We start from the raw sequence: 20,218 nt of genomic DNA on the forward strand, positions 1-20,218 counted from the left end.
AAAACAAATTAGTCCTTTTAAGAAGGACACCGAATCAAAATAAATCAAAGAAAGTAAAAAAACTGCAGCAGCTGAGGTTACCGGCCGGAGGGGGCGCTATGGGACGACATCCACCAAGCACCGCAAACCAAAACAACCCATTAACACCAGACACAGTGAGACAACCCAAACTCAAGAATCACAGCACGCAAACGGGGGAGACGCCGTCACCACACCAACACCAACACCGGACCTCAGGAGCTGCAAACAGAAACAAAACACAAACAGTTAAATAAAAACGAGAATATCAGCCCGGGCTAAATAAAGAAAAACAAGGGGCTGTGAACAAAATAAGAAATAGAAATCAGACAAAACAAATTAAAACATCAGGACCCGGTGTGGCCCTCTTGTCACGCCACAGCGGGAGATGAGATGGGCGCCGCTGCCACGCCCCAAACGCTTCAATGCAGGCGGATACAGCACCACAGTCAAACCTCAAAAACAGTGGCGTACAAAATCCGGGAGATGAACGTAGATAAAAGCAGAGCAAATCAGCACAAATCCGGGAAACGCACACCGACAGAGCAGCAATGGTCCAACTGTGGGGACTGCCGATCCACAAACACGCGCACACACACACACACTCGCAGACCGAGGAAGAGGAGGGTAGCGCTGAGGCGTTTTTACCACCAGCCAGCGATTTGTTGCTTTCCGCTGCCAGAGTCCACCGGACGCAAACCACACAGTGGGAAAACAAAGACGACACATCCTGAATGAGCGTTCAGCTCCCTTATATACACCACGCCCACCCTCAGAACCGGAACTCCTCACCTGGAAACTATTTGTGGAATTACTATACTTCTATACCACTACACATGTAAACTCTTTTTTTATGCCCTCGCCTTATTGTTTAATACGTTCATTGAGTAATTCTAACCCTAACACTAACCTAAGTTTTAATACAACCCAGAGTTGCCACCTTATTGTGATGAGGTCTGGGGCAGTTCACCCTAGTAGGATCTCTCATAACTATTTGATTCTGGATGAAGCAAGATTCAATAAATCTGATGATTAAAAAAGACCAAGGGACCCAGACATTATGTCTGGATTACGGATACCGAGGCCTCACCTAGAGCCAGGTCTGGGGAAGAGGCTTGTCACCAAGCTCCTCATGGCAGGTACTTTACCCAACAGTATCTGATTGGACCTTTAACCAAAATGGTCTGGCTGGGTACAGCTTGAACAAGCATGGCACCACTCACATGTGGACCTGTTACCTGCAGGGGGTGATGTAAGGTATCATTGAATTCTGAGTGACAATTAGAAGCGGAGGCCTTAGGGCTTGTGTTTCCGAATTCTGAACTGCTTTAAGGTTTAAACTTCTAACGTTTAAAAATCCATCTGTTTTCAGCTGCTTATCAGTGGTCAGGTCACAAGCGTAGCAGGTTAACAAGGAAAACCCAGACATCCCTCCCCGAGTGACACTCTCCAGCTCTTCCTGGGAAATTCCAAGGCGCTCCCAGGCCAGAGATGATATCTAATCCTTCCAGTGAGATCTAGATCTTAACTAGGGTCTCCTCCCAGAAGGACCCAAAACACCTCCAAGGGGAGGTGACCAGATGGCATTCTGATCAGATGCCACCTCAGCTGACTCCTTTTGATGCAGCAAAGCAGCAACTTTATTCTGAGCTCTTAAGGAGCTCCTCATCCCATCTCTAAGGCTGAGCCTGGAGAAAAGAGAAAATTCATTTTAGCTGCTTGCATCTGGGATCTCGGCCATGATTAAAAGTGAAGGTTGGAACATAGATAGATCAGTAAATCAAGAGCTTCACCTTAATCACGCTCTTTATCACAACAAAGCCGAGCAACAATCTCATTACGCCAGACAAAGATCTCGATCCATCTGTCCATCTGTCGCTCCAATTCACCATTAACTCCATTTGTGTTGCTCCACTATCTGATTGAGCAGGGGAAAAAAAAAGAAAAATTATGAAGTTGCCTAAAACATTTAGCTATTATGTAGTACCTTTTCCAGCCCATCACCAATATGGTCCTCCTCAACAACAAGACCTGCGAGATGCTCCCAGTTCGACCCAGCGCAGGGTTCATTCTGTGAAGGCAGCGGCCGCTGAAGTCCCACACCTGAGTGGCAGACAAACTGAGCATTTAAAGTGCCACCACAAGGAACGTCCTGAAACTCAAAAAACAACAGGGAACATTGGTCAACATGTCAACTTGTTCTTTCGCAGGTAATTTACCAGATAAAGCAACACGTCTTCATAAGATTGCAGCGACATTTTCTTTCAAACAGGAATCTGTATTTTTATCTAGCTGCAGTTTCTGTTTGATTTACTCCTGAAAGAAACAAAAACTGGTCCCATTTTTTTTTTTATTTTAATGATTGATGACAACAGAATAAAGCGAGAATTAATGTTGGCGCTATTATTCTGCAGCACATTAATCCACTGTGACAGCTCAGTTAATATTTCTCACTGTCTCGCAACAACTTTGCATGATGACGCAGTTTGGGCTCGTGTTTATGGCATTTAACAAAGAAACACTGATTGGCTCAATGGGAACACTGTAATTAAAAGGTCAAAATTTCAAATTCTGAATGGTATTAACTGCTACGCCATGGGTTTCGGTGTTGATGAAAATTGGAGAGATGATGCTTTTTCTTCCTAATTGGCCCAAAGGGGGGCCAGCTTCTTCTGTTGAGGATGACATGTGGAGATGTTTCAAACGGCACCGTGAGTATTTCTGATGCCGCTCGCGCATGCGCAGGCCGCACGAGGCTGCACTCTCACAAGAGCTCATGGGGTCAGAGCTGATGTGGTTGATTATATTGATTAATTACAAAATGCATAATTATTCCATTTGTTTGTTAGGTCTGGAGTCATTATGCAGGGATGAAATCCGTGAAACAATAGTCACAGAGCACCTTGTGTTCAAACGGAGCAAATTTGAAACCACAAGAAGAAGAAGACAATAAGCAAAGCATAATTTTGCTACTTGTCCATGAATATAATCAAAGAATGGGTGAATAGGTTACACCTTTAATGTTGCTACTTTCTGCATTTCATGTTGCCTCCAGTAAGTGACACACGGCTTGATTAGGTTGTGATCCAACGATCAGTCAATGAAGAATATGAAAAGAATCGCGGCGCTTTTCACCGCAAAAATTCTAGGCTTGCTTTTGCAGCATGATTTAGGTCATTGTTCATCTGAATATTCTAATCATCAAAGCAACATTTGGCCGTGCTGAAGCCGGCAGTAATTCCCTGAAATATTCCACAATTCATCGAGCTGCTTCTGTCTTTGGACATGTCATCGATAAACACCAGGGAGACAGAAGGGCTCTCACTTTTCAACACGTTTTTGCACAAAGTCTAATCATGCCTTTGTATTCTAGTGGACTTTAAATGTTTTGCATCTTGTTTGTCATAATGAAGTATTCTCTTCTAGTTCTAAAAACCTGTCCTCCAATGGTTTGATGATGAGAATATGTTTAAGTGGCAGACTTTTTTTAATTCATTGTGCAGCTCAAACTTTAATACAGTGGGGAAAAAAACTAAAAGAACAAAACATGCATTAATTATTCATTTTGATGTGATTTCTTTGCACAAATACAAGTTGACTAAGTAAACTAATTTATAGTTATCTCAGGGAAGTTAGCTTTTGCTGGTCATGATAACTAAATATATATTTATACTTTATTTTTTAGAAAACAAGCTTTGTTATAGTGATACATATTTCATTATTTAAATGTATTGTAATAAAAAAAATTCTATGTCCTCTCCGTCTTTGTACATCTGTGGCCAGTTTTTTTTTTCCTCTTTGTATTTTAAAATGACTGCTCTCATTGTGTTTGTCTATTTACATCCACTGTATGTACTGTGCATTTTTTTTCTTTCCGTTTTGTTCAGTTATATCAGAATTGCAATTTGTGAATGCAATATTAAGTTACATGTATGTTATTATGAACAAATTTCTTATTGGACGGGTACACTGTTTTGTATTTTGCCACATTTTGTAAAACGTCAAGCCTTATAAAGTATATAACATGTGTACTGGTCATGATATGTTTCTGTTACTCATTTGTTTAAAGGGTTAAGGTTATATATGCCATGACAGTTACGTTGGACTGCCAGGACGTAACTGTGGTGTTGTTTTGGATGGCTCCTACATGTGATGTCGCTGCAGGGCATCGGTGGCGTTCACCAGTATATTCTTGTGGCAGTTTCCCCATTAATCTGTGGTAATGTCTGAACTGCAATCGTCTGTCAGCATCTAGCTATGGTCTCAGCCACCATCTTCTGGGTCTACTTCTACTTGCTAGTCTAAACCGACCAACGAAAGCAACTTGCACTGTAATTTCTTTCAAGTCCGAATTTGTGTAATGAATGACAAATACATTACCAGTAGCAAAAAAGAAAGAAATGCTATGTAGACGTTGGTACTCCTACAATGGCACACATACTGCAACAATATATCGCAACAATGTAACGAAGGCCTACACAGCAGCAACCGCACTACATTGTGAACAATGTCATTTTTACTCACTATATAAAAGAGAATGAGATAGTGTGACATTATTGTTGGGTCACTTTTGTTATTATGGCAACAAAAGAGTGAAATGGATGTGATGTTTTTAAGTTGCTACATTCATGCTGCAGAATATTTCGACGTGATCAATAAATCTTTGGCAACATGGAGTTTGTGAAGACATTAAAGCTCGTACACCACAGTATCAGACACATAAAGAGGCGATCTCGTCATGTCGTTCTTTTACATCCACCTGTCTTGATATGCCATAGAAATGCAAGGTAGATATTTAGTTAGTTTTTACGTTTGTGTGCGCGCGTGTGTGTGTGTTCACTGACTTTGACTGTTCTGTCAGCGCCTGCAGTAAACAGCCGGGTCTGCGTACCGTCCAGGCCCATGGTGGAGATCGCCGCGTTGCCGTGGCAACGGTTGAACTGTTTGACTTTTTGGCCCGTGTCAGGCAGCCAGCAGATCACAGAGGAGGCAGAGTCGCTGCTGACTACCTGCAGGGAGAAAGACAGAAGAGACTGAATGTCAAACGTCGAGAGTGTGATCCAGAGGATTTTACTTTGAAAACGAGCCCTAATAAGCCACTTCGGATATGCATACAGCTAATGATGCTGCTGAGAGGAAACATAGTAGTTTATACTGCATTCATTTACATGCATATGTTAAAAAGAGATAAATGCATGGAACAGCTAATACTTTGTGTGTCTCATGATTATAAAAGAAAAGGAAAACTAGCTATCAGAACCTGTTCAAAATTAAAGGCTTGGCATTCTTTAAAGGAATGGTAGGCCTGTCGCCTTTCCTGCCAAAGTTTAAACACTAAAATCGTTTTTTGTTAAGAAAGTGATGCAGCTGTAGCTGTTTTGGTCATCCCTGAAAATAACAGCATACGCAATCTCATGCAATTTTGTGAGACGTCACGCTCAGAATGTGTGTGTGTTGTGAATGACTCTCAGCTAAGAAGACGCCAAATTTTAGCTCAGAATTTAGAAAATTAACTGAGTTATAGGCCTTTTTCTGTCGGCTAAACTTGATTAGCTGTGGCAGCCATCTTGAATTGGATTGATTCCAGTAGTTAATGAGTTGTAGATGTACATCCAGTGATTAATTCCTGAAAGATTTATTTAAATTCATTCAGTGGTTCAAGAGCTATTTTGCTAACAGACAAACAGTGTTGACTCAAACACTTGACGGTAAAGTTTTAAGCAAAGGTCTTGCACACTAATTAGCACTTGGAATATGTGTTGTGAATGACTCAACTACAGCTACACCAGATTTTAGCACAACGTCTGTAAAACTGACTGAATTTTAGTCATTTTTGTGTTTTCAAAGATAAGTGGGCTGTGTCATTCATCTTGAACTGTGTTGGCTTTAACAGTGAATCATGAGTGGATGCACAACCACTGATTATTTCTTGGAAGTTTCATTAAAACCTAGCAGTGCTTCATGAGATATTTTTGCTAGCAGACAGACCGAGTTGATGGAAAATAGGCAAATGCAAGATATTAAACAAAGATTTTACGTCATATGTTACTGCTCAGAATCGATGGTGGGGATCAGGCTCAGCTACTGCCACGCCAATTTTTTATTAAATTTCTGTAAAATGGAAAGAATTACAGGCACTTTTACATTCGTTAAGGTCAGTTCCAAATACAATTTGTCCGAAGTTTCATAAAATATTCTGGTATTAGACAAACACAAAGAGGCTCAGGCAAAAAACACTGCTACCTGCTTTCGCCTTTCGACGGCGGGCAATAATAACTAGTGAGCACTGCGTCTCACGGAGGACACACCTGTCTGAACAGACTGTTATAAAGCACACAGGTAACCGGGTGTTCGTGGCTGCTGGTCCTCCTCTCCTCCTTCAGGGCCTCCAGCAGGAGAAGTCTGCTGTCGAATGAAAGCAGAAGCTGCTGATGCTCCTCTTGGTAAAACAGGAGCACACGTGCGTCCTCCGGGGTCCTCGGGAAGGTCACATGTTGAAGACACAGCTGGCTGGACACGTCCCACAGACAGAGCACCTGGACACATGAGACAACAAGGGGCTTTTGGCTGCGTTTACGGTCCACGCGCTGGCGAACTTTAAAGTTTAAAGCCCGCGACAAATTTGATGTCAACCAAATACAGTCACTGGCGGGAGGAGCTTGAACTCTGCCACGTTTCTTTCCGGCGCACAAACAACACGACTGTTGCCGTTTTTCAGGAAGCCCTCCGGAGGAAACCGAGGTAAAGCCGTTTGAGTTTCTTGCTTTGGCAGATGGTGTTTGAGCAAAGGGCAGATGGAGCATAAATCACCTCTAAAATATTCATTCTCTTCAGAAAAAAAAAGGACTAAAGAGAAGGCAAGCAAGCAGAATGCTACAACAGGGAGAGGCAGAGCAGCGCGGGCTCCCACGTCCTCTCTACATCAGAATGAAGACGAGTTCAAAGGCAATGAGGGCTTTATTCTGAGAAAAGACTGATTTTATTATTATTATAATTATTGCGACACGATGGAAACCGTAACCTCCCTCATCTGAGTTATTTATTCCAAGAAAAGCACGTTAATGCAAGGATGCCATGGTTCTTTGTCCTCACGTTATCTGTTTCACTCACAGACGGACACTCGCCTACCTTGTCTCTGGAGTAGCTGAGCAGTTGCTGCTTGGTTTGCAGGAAACGAACGGCGGTGACGGGGCTCGAGTGCCCGGCGAGAGCACACGCTGGCTCAGAAGTCACGTACGGGTTCCACAGCAAGACCCGATGATCCACACCTGCTGTGGCTGGAAGCAGCAACAATAATGTCACGTATTAGTCTTAATTATTTACCCTCGAAGCCTTGCACCTCACACACACACACTGTGTGTGTGTAAGGTACAAGGCTTTGTACACAGCCAATTACTTAGTGTTTGATGAGGCGTGTGACAGTTTGGGACGTGTAATTTGGATTGATCGTAAACTTGCCGCGGCTCGAAGGCGCAGGGCGCAACAGCGCTATGGACAAAGCACGACACGCACTCACTTCCTGTCCCCCCACTTTACCCTGTTCAGGGTCAAGGAGCGGCTAAAGCCTGACCCGGCAAGTTGACAAGCGAGAGGCGGGGGACAGCCTGGACAGGTCATCCGTCCACTGCAGAGACGCACAATCTCCCTCATGCCGAAAGGGCAATTTAGAAACTCCAGGTAACCTGAAGTGCATTCGCTTTGTTTGTTTTAAATCAAACGAAAAGGTAGAAATTCTGAGTTTCTCTTTGTGGCTTTTTGCCAGGAAAAGAGATATAAGCGATTATGATAGCCTGAAATATAAGCCAAGGTTCTTCTTTTTAGCCTTTAAAAACACCTAAAACAGTGGAGGGGACCTGCAGTGGAGTCTGTTATTTATGGAGACAATATTTAATGGAGACAATGTGAGAGCAACAGGTTTTACTGTTTGTCTGGGTCTGTATTTGCAGTATGATGCTGTTCGTTATTTACTTCATAATTAGGGACCTAGCGATATTTAAAGGGGGTTGACTCTAAAAGTTATTTCTAATGCTTTAAGCAAAGATTATATGCTATGAGTTGCACTTGGAGTATGTGTCGTGGATGATTCTCAGCTACCACCACACCAGGTTTGAGCTCAGGATCTGTAAAAACCACTTTATTAAGCCATTTTAGTGTTCGCTAACTTGACTCCAAAACATTAAACAGTTGCAGCCGTACACCCAGTGATTACTTTCTGGGAGTTTCATTCAAATCAGCTCAGTGGTCTATGAGATATGTTGCTAACAGACATTATATTGAACCCATGCATACAGACACAGGCAGTTTCCTGGCAGCAGGTGCTAATCAGGCACTGCCCGTATATTATTTAGAAGACAGACAATGTAAAAAAAAAAAAAAAAACTCTCATCTTTCCAGTTCAGATATTTTTAACTCATTTAAAACCGAGGATAAATTCTGTCAATTTTAGCTGTGAAATCACAACCTTTTGAGCAGAGCACTGTGGTTCGGTGCTGCAAAGGAAGGGAAAATGACAGTATTTGTTCTCCTCGCATTATTATGAAAATGCCGCAAATGGCAGCCTGGAAGTAAAAATTCCCTCCTACCGATCAGCCGGAGTCCACGGTGGTAATCCACATCCCACACACCCCTCTTTGTGACATGAAAAGAGACTTGCAGACTCCCGCTGTCCTTCTCCTTCCAGCCAACCGCCACGCTGCAGCGTGGCGAGGTGCTGCAGGACACGACGGCCTCCAGCGAGCCCAGGTAGAGCACTGCGGGAGGCAAGGCAGAGTCAGAGCAGGGGTCAGAACTGAGGCGTGCTGGAAAAGCTTTAGCAATACAAAAATACTGAGAGTCTGCACACAATTAGCTTTTTAATTAGGAATGTGAAGACTAATATATATATGTATATGTATATGTATATTGTCCTGTTGTGGCATATCAGTCATACCATATAGAGAAGATGGCTGCCTACATGTGCCAGAACAGATTTGCTCTACAATAAGGATATCTCAAGATAAGATGAGAATCCTAATTGCATGATTTACTTTATTGAATCAAGACTGAATCTAGCATCAGAGTAGGCAGACCACATTGCTGCAATAGCAACCTGTTTGTATGACCTTCAGTTATTAGGACTTTTTTGTGAATCGGTGCGTAAAAGTGTGTGTGTTGGGGGGGTGTGGGGGTTGGGTGTGTGTCAGGGGGAAAGGGTATGTGTAACAGAGACACAGAAAGACAGACAGCATATATATATTTATAGATATATATATATCCATATGCACATACACACATATATAGACTAAAATATTTTTAAATTAAGGGCTTCGGACTTCTTGAATTTTAGACTAAGATTGCTTTGTGGTGAGAAATGATGTTGTGCATGAAGTCATGCTCCTCAGTATGGTTTGTGAATGACTCTCAGCTACTACCACATCAGATCTGAGCCTAGTCTCTGTAGAGCTGCCTGAGTTGTAGACATTTCTCTGCTTGCTATGGTCGCTAAGCTCTGCCAGCCATCTTGAATTAGACTGGCTCTGAAAGTTAACCAGTTGTAGACGGACGTGCGGTGATCATTTCCTAGAAGCTTCGGTAAAAATCAGTCCAGTAGTTTATGAAATATTTTGCTAAATAGAGTTGACTCCAACAGTTAATGCTATAGTTTTAAGCAAAGACCTGGCCCAGCTACTGCCACACCACACTGTAGCTCATTATTTTGAAAAAAAAACTGAGTTCTAGTCATTTTTGTGTTTGCAGAGGTCCATTAGTTCTGGTGGCCATCTTAAATCAGGTTGACTCCAAAAGTTAATCAGTTGTAGAGGTACATCCAGTGATAATTTCGCTGAAAGTTTTATGACAATTCACCTTCTGGTTCTTAAGATACTTTGCTGGCGAACAGACAGAAAAAACAGGTTAATTGGTTCATTTTCTTTAAATTTGACCCCCCATCTCCGCTGATGCAAAAAAACGAAAGGAGGAGGAGTTGGTATTTTCTGACCTGGCTGTTCTGAATGTGCGATGACCGCAGCGCTGCTGTAGGGTAAACCAACCGACCCACAGGCGCTCAGCACAGCATGGAATTAGGCCCAATTCATTTGCTCTCTGCTATTACAAAAAAAAACTAATAGAGCTCACAATCCCATCTATCTCAATTAACACGTTGACTGAGAAGAGTTAAAATGGACGCCACGTGTCTCTGCTAGAAGCTGCTCCGTGCTCAAAGTCGCACAAAGACGTGCCGAGAGTGAGACAGGCTGAGGTCAAAGGTCGGTCAGAGAGCTAGGGCAAATAATTACGTCTGATTGCGCTCCAGACATCACGCCTTTTCTCCTCTCTCCCTAAATCAGAAATCAGCGAGACAGAGTGACTGATGAGACGCTCGGTCTTTCCCTGTCACGCGTAAATCAGACTGGAGTACAGACCCAAACATCTGCGCTCTTCGGCTGTTGTTGCAGCTCATCTCGCACTTTTATCGCTGAGCTTAGAGTTGAAATGGAAACAGAGCGGGATATCTCACATCGAAGAAAGCCATTTTATCACCCACCGCCAAAAGGCTGCTGTGCTGCTTCTCTGCTTTTCTCCTGTGTGTGTTTGTCTGTCTGTTAGCAAAATACCTCATGAACCGCCAAACAGATTTTAATGAAACTCACAGAAGGTAATCATTAGGTGTCCATTTACAGTTGATTAACTTTTGACGTCAACCCAAGTTAAGATGTCTGCCACAGCCAACTAAACTTACAAAAAAAAAGCTCTAACTCTGTCAGTTTTACAGATATTAAGCTAAGGTTTGGCGCAGTAGTAGCCGAGAGTCACTCAACATATACTCTGAGCACTAAGTGATCACACAATGTCTTTGACTAAACTTTTTCATTATGTCTAGGAGTCCACCCTGCCTATCTGTTAGAAAAATATCTCATGAACCAGTGGATGGATTTTCATGAAACTCTCCAGCAGTAATCATTAGATGAACATCTACAACTGATTCACTTCAAGTCAATTCAAGATGGCTGCCATAGCTAACTAACCTTAACAAACACAAAAAATATGATAATCCATTTGACATTAAAGACACAAAGCTAAAATTTGGTGCGGAAGTAGCTGAAAGTCATCCGCAACACCTACTCTGAGCAATAACTAATTGCACAAGATCTTTGTTTAAAACTTTGCCATTAACTGTTAGAGTCAACACTACCTGTCTGTTAGCAAAATATCTCATGAACTACTTGACGGGCTTTAATAAAGCTCTCAGAAAGTAATCATTAGAAGTTTGTCTACAGCTCAATTACTTTTAGAGTCAATTCAATTCAAGAATCCAACACAAAAATGGCTACAATTCAGTCAGTTTTACTGAAATTGAGCTAAAAAATGATTTGGTAGTAGCTGAGAGTCATTCGCTGCACTCCAAGCACTACCTGATTGTGTGAGAGTGTGCATAACACTTCCAAAACAGCTACAACTCTGTCACTTTTCAACAGATTATCTTCGTCTAAAACTCTCTGGCACGAAAGGCAGCGGGCGATATGCATTCCTTCAGGGAATGCTAGGCCTTCCAGTGGTTCTGCGGTGCTACCTACATGTTCATCCTTAGTGTTTATTTTCATGTATTTGGGTGAAACATTATGATTTTATGCTAATACTGCTGGCCTTACACACACACACACCCTCCTTCCTTGTCCTTACAGCCTTGTGTCCTTCCACATTTCCTCCTAATTTCCTCTCATTTTCCCCTCCGTGTTCCACCTCCCCCCACCCCCACTGCCCCACCTCCTTCTCCTCCGTCTCTCTGGTGGCCCACGAGCCCCGAGGTTTAAGAGTCTGGATAACCAGCCATGTCTAATGGTACACAGCCCACTCATACTGAAGGGGAGGAAACTTCAAAAGAATACCAGCAGCACCCCTGAGGTATGCAAACACACATAGACACTCTCATAGGCTGCTTCTTTTTTTTTTTTTTTGTACTCACATCGCAAAAACCCACCCCCCACCCACTTTGCAGCCAAGCTGGTTTCAAAGCACAGCCTCTGCTGAATCATTATCAAACAGCCCAATTACTCTTCAGAGAAGCTCTGTTCGAATGACGCAATTGAGATAAAACTAAGCATCCTCTTTGTTACACGCACCGAGCTGAAGAGGGGAGTCTCAGCGGGCCGGACCCCCACGCCTGTGACGCTTCATCAACAGTGGGGGGAAGAGGAACAAAAAAAAAAACAAACAAACAACAAAACAAAACAAAACAAAAAATAAAGAAAACAATTCGGCTGTGAAGTGAGTGACTGAGTGTGCATACAGTAAGTGACTGGGACCCACCCAAGCGTTTTTACACGGCGTTGCATAAGCAGGCCCGGTGGCTCTCATCCCAGGTGCCAAGGTGAGACACGTGTGGGTGTGGGTGTTCAGCCCCCTCCTGACACCCACTGTGTGTTCTTTTCCTGTCATCCCACCCATTTCTTTTATGTACTTTTGCATGCAGGTATGTACAAGAAGGGGGAAAAAAAGGTTAAACTTATTGGCCAGCGTGAAAATGAACTGGTTTAACAACAGTGGTCCGAGTGGTTTGTGTCTTCAGCTTCTGATTAACCTTTAGAGTGCTCACAGGTGTCTCTCATTCTTCTCTTGCATGATTTGTGAGGATGGTCTGCTTTTGGTAGATTTACACATGTCCCATATTCCTTCCATTTCTGGATGATGGATTAGAAAATTAGAAATCCTTTTGTATCCATCCTCCCCGACTTGTGCTATTCAAAATCTTTTCTCTGACTTGAATTAGGACAGTCACTTTTAAAGAGGGTGAATATTTATAAATTCACTCATTTTACATTACATATTTTTTTATGAAATTGGCATTACTTTCTAGAAATTTCATTTCACTTTGTCATTGAAGCGGGATTTTTGAAATTTTCCTTGCCAAAAAGGTCAATTTCATTGATCGTGGCTGATTTATAACAGCAATAAAAGGGTAAAACATCCAAGGTGAATACGTTTTAGGGCACTGTAAAACCAAACTGTCCCAATCTGAGTCTTGGATTTGGACTTTTTGCCACTTGTCTTTGTGTTTGTTTGCAAATCATTTCATAAACCAATTGACAAATTTTAATGTAACTCTCCAAAAGTAATGGCTGGGTGTACATCTACAGCTGATTATCTTTTGGAGTCAACCCAATTCCAGATGGCGCCACAGCTAACTGACCTTAGAAAACATAGAAATGTCTGTAACTTGATCAGTTTTACAGATATTAGGTTAAAGTGGTGGTGGCTGTGGGTGATTTCAAAATAAATAAGTGACATATGTGCTTTCTTCTCTATTATTACATTTTCTTGTTTTACCTTCATGCATTTAAGAACAGGCCCATGGTTTGGATCCTTGCTTGCTAAGCGGTCTCCCCTCTCGCCTTCAGGCAGGTCTTATCTTAGTTTCAAAGTGAATTACTTTGGATTATATTTCGAAAACCTCTGGATGTAAAATGCTATCTGTTGAAATGTTTTATAATCTTAAGGTTTTGCATTTTGAATGTACAGTAAAAAAGCAACAATAAGATTTTAATCACTTGTTTTGTACATTTTCTTCTCAACAATGTCTGACACTTATTAGAGGATCAACTCTACCGTTCCTGGCATGTCTGCCTTCTTTTTGGGAAGGCAACAGTGCAGCAGATTGCTCCTCTTCCTCTCTATCTGCTCCTTGGTCGGAGTTACCACCAACTCTCAGGAGGTGTTAACTGCTGGTCGCAAACAGCCCTGGTCTTTGAGAATCCAGCGATTATTGAATATTAGTTTATTGGCTGTAAAATCCAAACAAACCTTTGATGTATCAAGACCTTTGCATTTTGTCATTCCTGTATATTTCTGTTTATTTTCCTATTTTCATTTTGTGGTCTGGTCCTTGTTTTTCCTGCCATAGTCTCTAGATGTCCTCAGTTAGTTATGTTATAGTTTCAGCTCCATATTATCAATCAGTCCACCTGTTTCCACTCACCCCTCTAAGTGTTTATGGTTTTTATCATCACTGTCAGTTCCTGAACAGACTTCATGTCATGCTGTTGGGTCTGAACTATCTGTGCATTTGTTTAGTTCTTTAAGTTTTGTTGGATCCTGAACCTTCCTGCATTTGGGTCCTTTCAGCTATTCTCCATGACACACATTTGTAATTGTTTTTGACTATGTGTGTTGTTGCGTTCTTGTTTTTTTTTTTTACCTTTTCTGACCCAGGCCGGTGCGTGTGCTTGGTGCGTCTTGACATAACAGAAGTGATGTTTGCCTTTGACAAGCTCATTCCACAGGATGATGTCCGCTGAGTCAGAATCCATCTTCATTTTGGGTCTCTCAAACAAGGAGATCTGAGCTGAAGTGAAATATAAAGCACTGACCTGGGTAAACACACAGACATCGTTTGTTAAGTAATGGATCATGCAGACAGCGCAAGGAAAATGGTGGCTCATGACTATGTGCCACCTAACTCCTTCATTTTCCTCTTTTTTCCGCCTGCGTATTACCTGTCCTCCAATGTCTCCTATAGTGAGCACAGCCTGGTCAGGGTGACACGGGTCCGCCCAGTAATCCAGACACCAGGGGACAAACCTCAAACCCTAAAGAATTAAAAAGTATATATATTTTAAAAAGTATGCATACTATCATTTCCCACACTCCATTGTGTGTACTTTGGACAACAATCAAGGCCAAAATAATGAGTGAAAACAATGCCACATACAGAGACAAAAAAAGATTATTTTTAAACAGTGTATGGATTATAAAACAAATCATAATTTCATAAATGTTACCTGAAGTTTATAGTCGCATCGGAAACCTCGTTTAGGCAGTATGTCGTAAAAACAGATCTCTTTACACGTGAAAGACACAGCTATCTGAAAATAAGAACAGCGTGAACAAGCACAACACTTTTTACACTCAAAAAACAACACGTTGAATGAACTTTTAAAAAATGCACGGTTTTATGGCACTCCGTGAAACTGCAATATAAAGCTGTGTGTCTGCTATGAAGAAGGATGGCTTGTGTCCTGATGACGACCCCCAGTGGCAGCAAGTATAAGTTAAAAGGTGTAGGGCCTAATATTTATCCCTGTGGAACTCCTAAAGTGTATAATGTTTAGAAAAATAAGAACCTGTACCTAGAAAGAGTTTTATATTTGTGAGATATTACTTAATCCCGGAGATGCTAAATGATCTAAGCCTGACAACAAGGATGGTGTGGTCGAGGGTGTCAAATGCTGTGTTTACTTGTTTGAGTCACTTGTGTCCATCTTGTTGGATGAATGAAAACAGATCTAAGGCAGCAAGACTTGTGTTACTGATCTTGGCAACATATATATTGGTTCATTTATCAAACAAAACCAACCCAGTTAAGTTAAGAAGCAACACCAATAAAAAGGTTGGGTCAATTTAAAAAGACAGAAATGACCCAACTCATATGTAAAACAATATAAATGCTTAACTCTTAAAGGAAATAATAAAACTATGTGTAAAAACATTTCCAATGTATTTTTTTATTTTCATTAAACAAGTTGTTTTTTAGGCGTAAGAGTTACAAACAATTAATTAATAATTTAAAAAGGCTAAACTCATTACTGTGTTTACATTATGCAAATATATTTCTATTTAAGACAAAAAAAACACGTGAGGTTGTTTTTTGTGTATTTTTCTTGTGTATTCAGTATTTAACACAGCGTTCCTATCTCAGATGTATAGATTACAGAGTTTCCAATTAAAGGTTTTGATAAATCATTGATGGCTTCCCTCCAAACAAGTGAATGTTTACTTTGTAAACTTTACGCATCAAGGTACAGATCCATTATTCAATAATTGATAAACCAACAAGTATATGTCTCCCTCTGTAAGTTATCTGCTCCAATAACTCTGATTACTTATCAATTAATAATTCATAATCATTTCTGTGAAGGTAAATAACTCAGAGCCCAGAGTGTGTTGTCATGCTCTGCAGCAGTTAAATGCAGGGGAATCCAAAAACCTTGTCCGTGTTTTGCAGAAACGCCACGTCTGTGACCCAGAGGTCTTTGGGCCTGACCGCGTTGTTTTGCAGGCGCCGTGCGTGCAGAATGGACATGTCCCCTCCGTCTCGCACCACCACGGTCCCGCCTTTACTCACAGACAGGTACCAAGCTGAACTCTCAAGGTACAGCACCTGGAGAGATCAGAGGAAAAAAAGAGCATTTAACCGGGACAGAAAAACAAATTATCCAGACTAACAGACACTATTCCTAACTCACGCTGACAAAACAGCAGCCTCCACAGCGCCTTCAATACAGTGATGCATCTTTTACACTGGAGTGTGAAGTTAATTAGTTACAATGAGGCCTTTTAAAATAGAATTTTAAATATTTATTATAACTTGCTCCCCCTCCTCATGCTGGCCACTCAATAGTGATGAAACTGCACTAGAATAAGCCCATTAAACATGATCTCCCCTCTAAATCTTCCTTTTACCGGGTGCGAGAAAATAAAATTGAGCGGCCCACATTCGGCACTGCAGCCAATAAAACAATGCAGAATTAATGAATTGCTGGGTTTTATTGGCTGAACTGTAAGAGCAAATCTGCAAAATAAAAGGCTGCAATTAACTGCATCTCATGGGCAAGAGACACAGAATATCTAATGAGGGGAAGGTTTGTTAATGCTTTCAGAACAAAAGTAAGAGGATCAACGTTATTAAGGTCCACTTTTTCCCCATACTATCTGATGGATATGTACAGTTGTTTTTTTAATTGTTTTATCTTAAATTATTCTAATATTAGACAGAGATATTTTAGAACATGTATAAATAAAGTATATATTTTTGTCTGTGTTTCGTTTTGTTTGAACTTCTGCTTCGATGTCTACGAATGTGCAAAAGTCTTGTGTCATTCCTAATAGCCCAGCATGTTGTATTTACAAATATTTTTTTTATAAAAAAAACATCAAGCTCACTTTGATTTCTTCAAAAACATTGTTTTCTTTTGAGAACAATGTTTTTTTTCCAGCATGCTAGCTTTATTTTTGCCTTCTTGTGTTAGCTTTTAGCTTTTAGCTACTGTTCTGCTACTTTAAGATTACAGGCAGTTTTTTGCTACTTTAGCTTTTGCAACTTTAGAAAGCCTTTTGCTTGATTTAGCTTTCAGCTAGCCTATTTCTACATTTAACATCTAACTACTTTTAGTTTTTACCAACCGTTCTGCTATGTTTGTTTTTTTTATATAGCTGTTTGTTATATTTAACTTGTATCTAGCCTTTTATTACTTTTAGCTTTCAGCTAGCCTAATGTTACATTTAGCTTTTAGCTAACATTTTGCTGATTTTAGCAAGCATTTTTGGTCCTTTTAGTTTGTAACTTAGGTTCTGCTTCCTTTACTATCTCAGTTTCAGATAATTGTAGCAAACTCCTTCAGTATTCAGTATTTACACAGTTTCTCTAATTACTCTGTGTATTTTGCTTCCAAGGAGGCCGACTGTCTTGTAATCCTTTAAACTTGTCTTGGCCAGTTGTTCTTTAACATATGCCTTTGTTTCACTTTTAATTCAGTCCTGGTAGCCAAATCATGGCATGTCTTGGCAAACTGTCCAGCACGTCTTGAAGAAGTTGGACAAGTGATGAGCAAAATCAGAATTGGCACGTGTAAAATGGCAGCAGATGAAAAACACCTGACACTGCAGCTGTGAATAGCATCATCACTCACTTGATCCAGATACCATTTTTCAAAGTTTTAGTTCAAAATTTTTTAGGACGCAGATTGTTAGTAGGGGTTGGATTTTGCTAAGTTCATTTTTGTGTCACTGTACCTTACTTCCTGTTTTATTTCCTTCTGTTACTACATTTCACCTGGTCATTTTCTTCTTATCTACAGACCTGCCCTCTGTTCACTGAATACCTCCCTCAGTATAAGTCTTTTGTTTTCTGTTGATCAGTGTCAGATCAGAGGAGTTAGTTTCTTGTGGTAAGTTTTAGTTTAGTTTCTGTTTTTTTTCTTGTGTCTGCAGTTACTTTTATGTTGCTTTTATTAATTAAAGGCTTCTTTTTGTTCTCGCCTCCTGCATTCTGCACTGGAGTCCTACTTTTACTTCCATTTTATAACATTATGCATGTTAAATTGTTATCATCAGCAATTTTCTTTTAGTCAAATAAAGAAAAAGGAACAAATTGTGTCTTAGCAACACACTGCTGGTAACAAAGGACCCAAAAAAGTCCAACTTCAAATTGGTTTTTGCTTTGTCTTCTTACTTGTAGAGGTGGTTTTTTTTAAGACTAGATGATTCCCAGTTCTGTGGCTGAGCTAGCAAAAACACATTCCTTTGAAAATGGTCAGGTCAAAGAATTGGACTTAAAATAAATGATAAAAATGCCAATACTCACAGAAAAACTTCAGACATGTCTTCAAAGGAACACTCTTTGGGAAACCAACTCCTGCCAAACATCACTTTAAGGCTGAATCCCTTTCTTAATGGTACCCTAATTACTTACCACACACCTACTTATGGACCATTTAAAGTCACAAAGAGTGGTGAATAAAATATTTAACTGCCAATAAACATATCTTTGAGAAGTCATAGCCAATTAAAGTGAAGAGCTGTCACCAAATCCTTTAACATAAACAGATACAATGTTAATATATTCATTTATGGCAGGTAAAACCAATATTCAAGCCTGCATTTAATGATTTTTGTTTTGTTTTGTTTTTTGTTAGGAAAGATTGACAATAAAACCAAACTTAATATACTGATTCTTATCATACTAGACATCACAATGTTTGTTGGGAAATTAGTGGAAAAAAATACTATGCATGTAATTTTATTACACAGGACACATTGTATCCCTTCATGATGAGGTGTGCCCCACAAAAAAAATGTTTTTAAAGGCTAGGGAGCTCTGCCATTGTGCTTTAGGTCCCAAATGGGATTATATCACTCTGACCCTCAGTGTGAATAAATATAGGGGTAGGGCAAAAGAGTCAGGGGAAGGCGTGAAATGGGAGTACAAAACTTGGAAGCAAAATATATTAAAAACACATAGAAGTCATCGCCGGACTGATATTTTTTCTCCTGGCTCATTTTTGTCTTCACCAAGTCATGAAGAAAATATCTGGCTCGTGTTCTTCCTGTTACTCTGTCCACGAGTTATTCACTTGTGGCTCAGAAGGAAGCAAAAATGTGTCTGTTTGTTTTTGCATCCACTTGTTGCAAATCCAGACCCAAATAAATCAATGTGACACGAAACCCTCTGATAAGATCAGTCACACTTTGGTGAGTAAGTTGGACCATTATGAGCTCATTTTGACAGCTGATTGACACCTCTCATCTTTGCCAAAAAATAAAAAAAATATGTTGAATAAAACATCGATTAAAGCAGCTCGAACCAATGCTCACTGACTATACCTTGACTGAAGAAAATCGTGGACAAAAATACACTCTTCTAAAGCGACAGTATTCTGCCCGCCTCTTTAAAGGGTCGAAACCTTCCAGCCATGCAGAAAACAACTGACGCAACATTCTGACATTTTGACATCGTCAGGATTGAAAGATTAAAGTGGTGAGCCTTTGCTTCATCCACAGCGGTAGGGACTTTATACCGGCTCCCTCATTTGCATATTAATTGATAGATGTTAAAGCAGTCCGGAGCCATTTATCTCAGAAGTAGGTGTGCCATTTTGATGAGCAAGAGCCTAATACTTTTGAACATTTCCCAGCAGCACTATGTTTAATAATGTGGATTTCCCTCCTGTCAGCAAAGTTTTCTTTTTTCCTTTTTAAATCTTCACTCAGTAAATGTTTTTGGATGACATGTCACAATGCGTTAATGTGTTTAAAATGGCCAGTACGTTCAGAGCGAGCGTTGTGACAAACTTTCCCAGAGGGTCAGAGAGCGTTTCACCTTTTGGACGGAGTCTCGATGTGGACAAGTCAAGGTGCGCGGTGGCCTCCAGCGGGGCGCGTGAAGCCCCCCACTGCTTTTAACTTTCTCAGAAAGCTCCTGCAGCAGAAAGGAGCACAGCCCCGACCAGTCGATACGCACGTCCTCCTTCACGCTGCCACCGCCCAGGAGGAGGCCGCGAGGCCTCCGAGTGACAACCACGGCGTCGAACAGCAGGCCGTACTCCTCCCCGGATCCACGGCCCACTGCTGCGCAGGTGAGATCGATGAATTTAGCTCTGGACAGGGAGCGAGATGCACCAGAGGAGTCCTGCATGCGTAATGAACAGAGTCATTAATATGTTGCAAATTG

General features: G+C 40.9%; 1 protein-coding gene across 5 annotated transcripts in view; it reads right to left on the bottom strand.

Annotated features, from left to right (window-relative positions):
* Positions 1-20,218, bottom strand: part of LOC108240470 (WD repeat-containing protein 49) — a 51,266-nt gene that overhangs the window by 18,002 nt on the left and 13,046 nt on the right. For all 5 annotated transcript variants that reach the window (XM_025007592.2, XM_025007589.2, XM_025007591.2 and 2 more), the window contains 10 exons: positions 19,868-20,176; positions 15,977-16,150; positions 14,772-14,855; positions 14,487-14,579; positions 14,189-14,360; positions 8,601-8,768; positions 7,147-7,295; positions 6,327-6,554; positions 4,863-5,027; positions 2,006-2,121 (listed from right to left, as the gene is read on the bottom strand). In XM_025007592.2, the coding sequence (XP_024863360.1) occupies positions 2,006-2,121; positions 4,863-5,027; positions 6,327-6,554; positions 7,147-7,295; positions 8,601-8,768; positions 14,189-14,360; positions 14,487-14,579; positions 14,772-14,855; positions 15,977-16,150; positions 19,868-20,176 (1,658 nt within the window). The remainder of the gene's footprint in view (positions 1-2,005; positions 2,122-4,862; positions 5,028-6,326; positions 6,555-7,146; positions 7,296-8,600; positions 8,769-14,188; positions 14,361-14,486; positions 14,580-14,771; positions 14,856-15,976; positions 16,151-19,867; positions 20,177-20,218) is intronic.

This window comes from Kryptolebias marmoratus, linkage group LG2 (genome assembly GCF_001649575.2).
Source record: "Kryptolebias marmoratus isolate JLee-2015 linkage group LG2, ASM164957v2, whole genome shotgun sequence".
Lineage (NCBI taxonomy): Eukaryota > Metazoa > Chordata > Actinopteri > Cyprinodontiformes > Rivulidae > Kryptolebias > Kryptolebias marmoratus.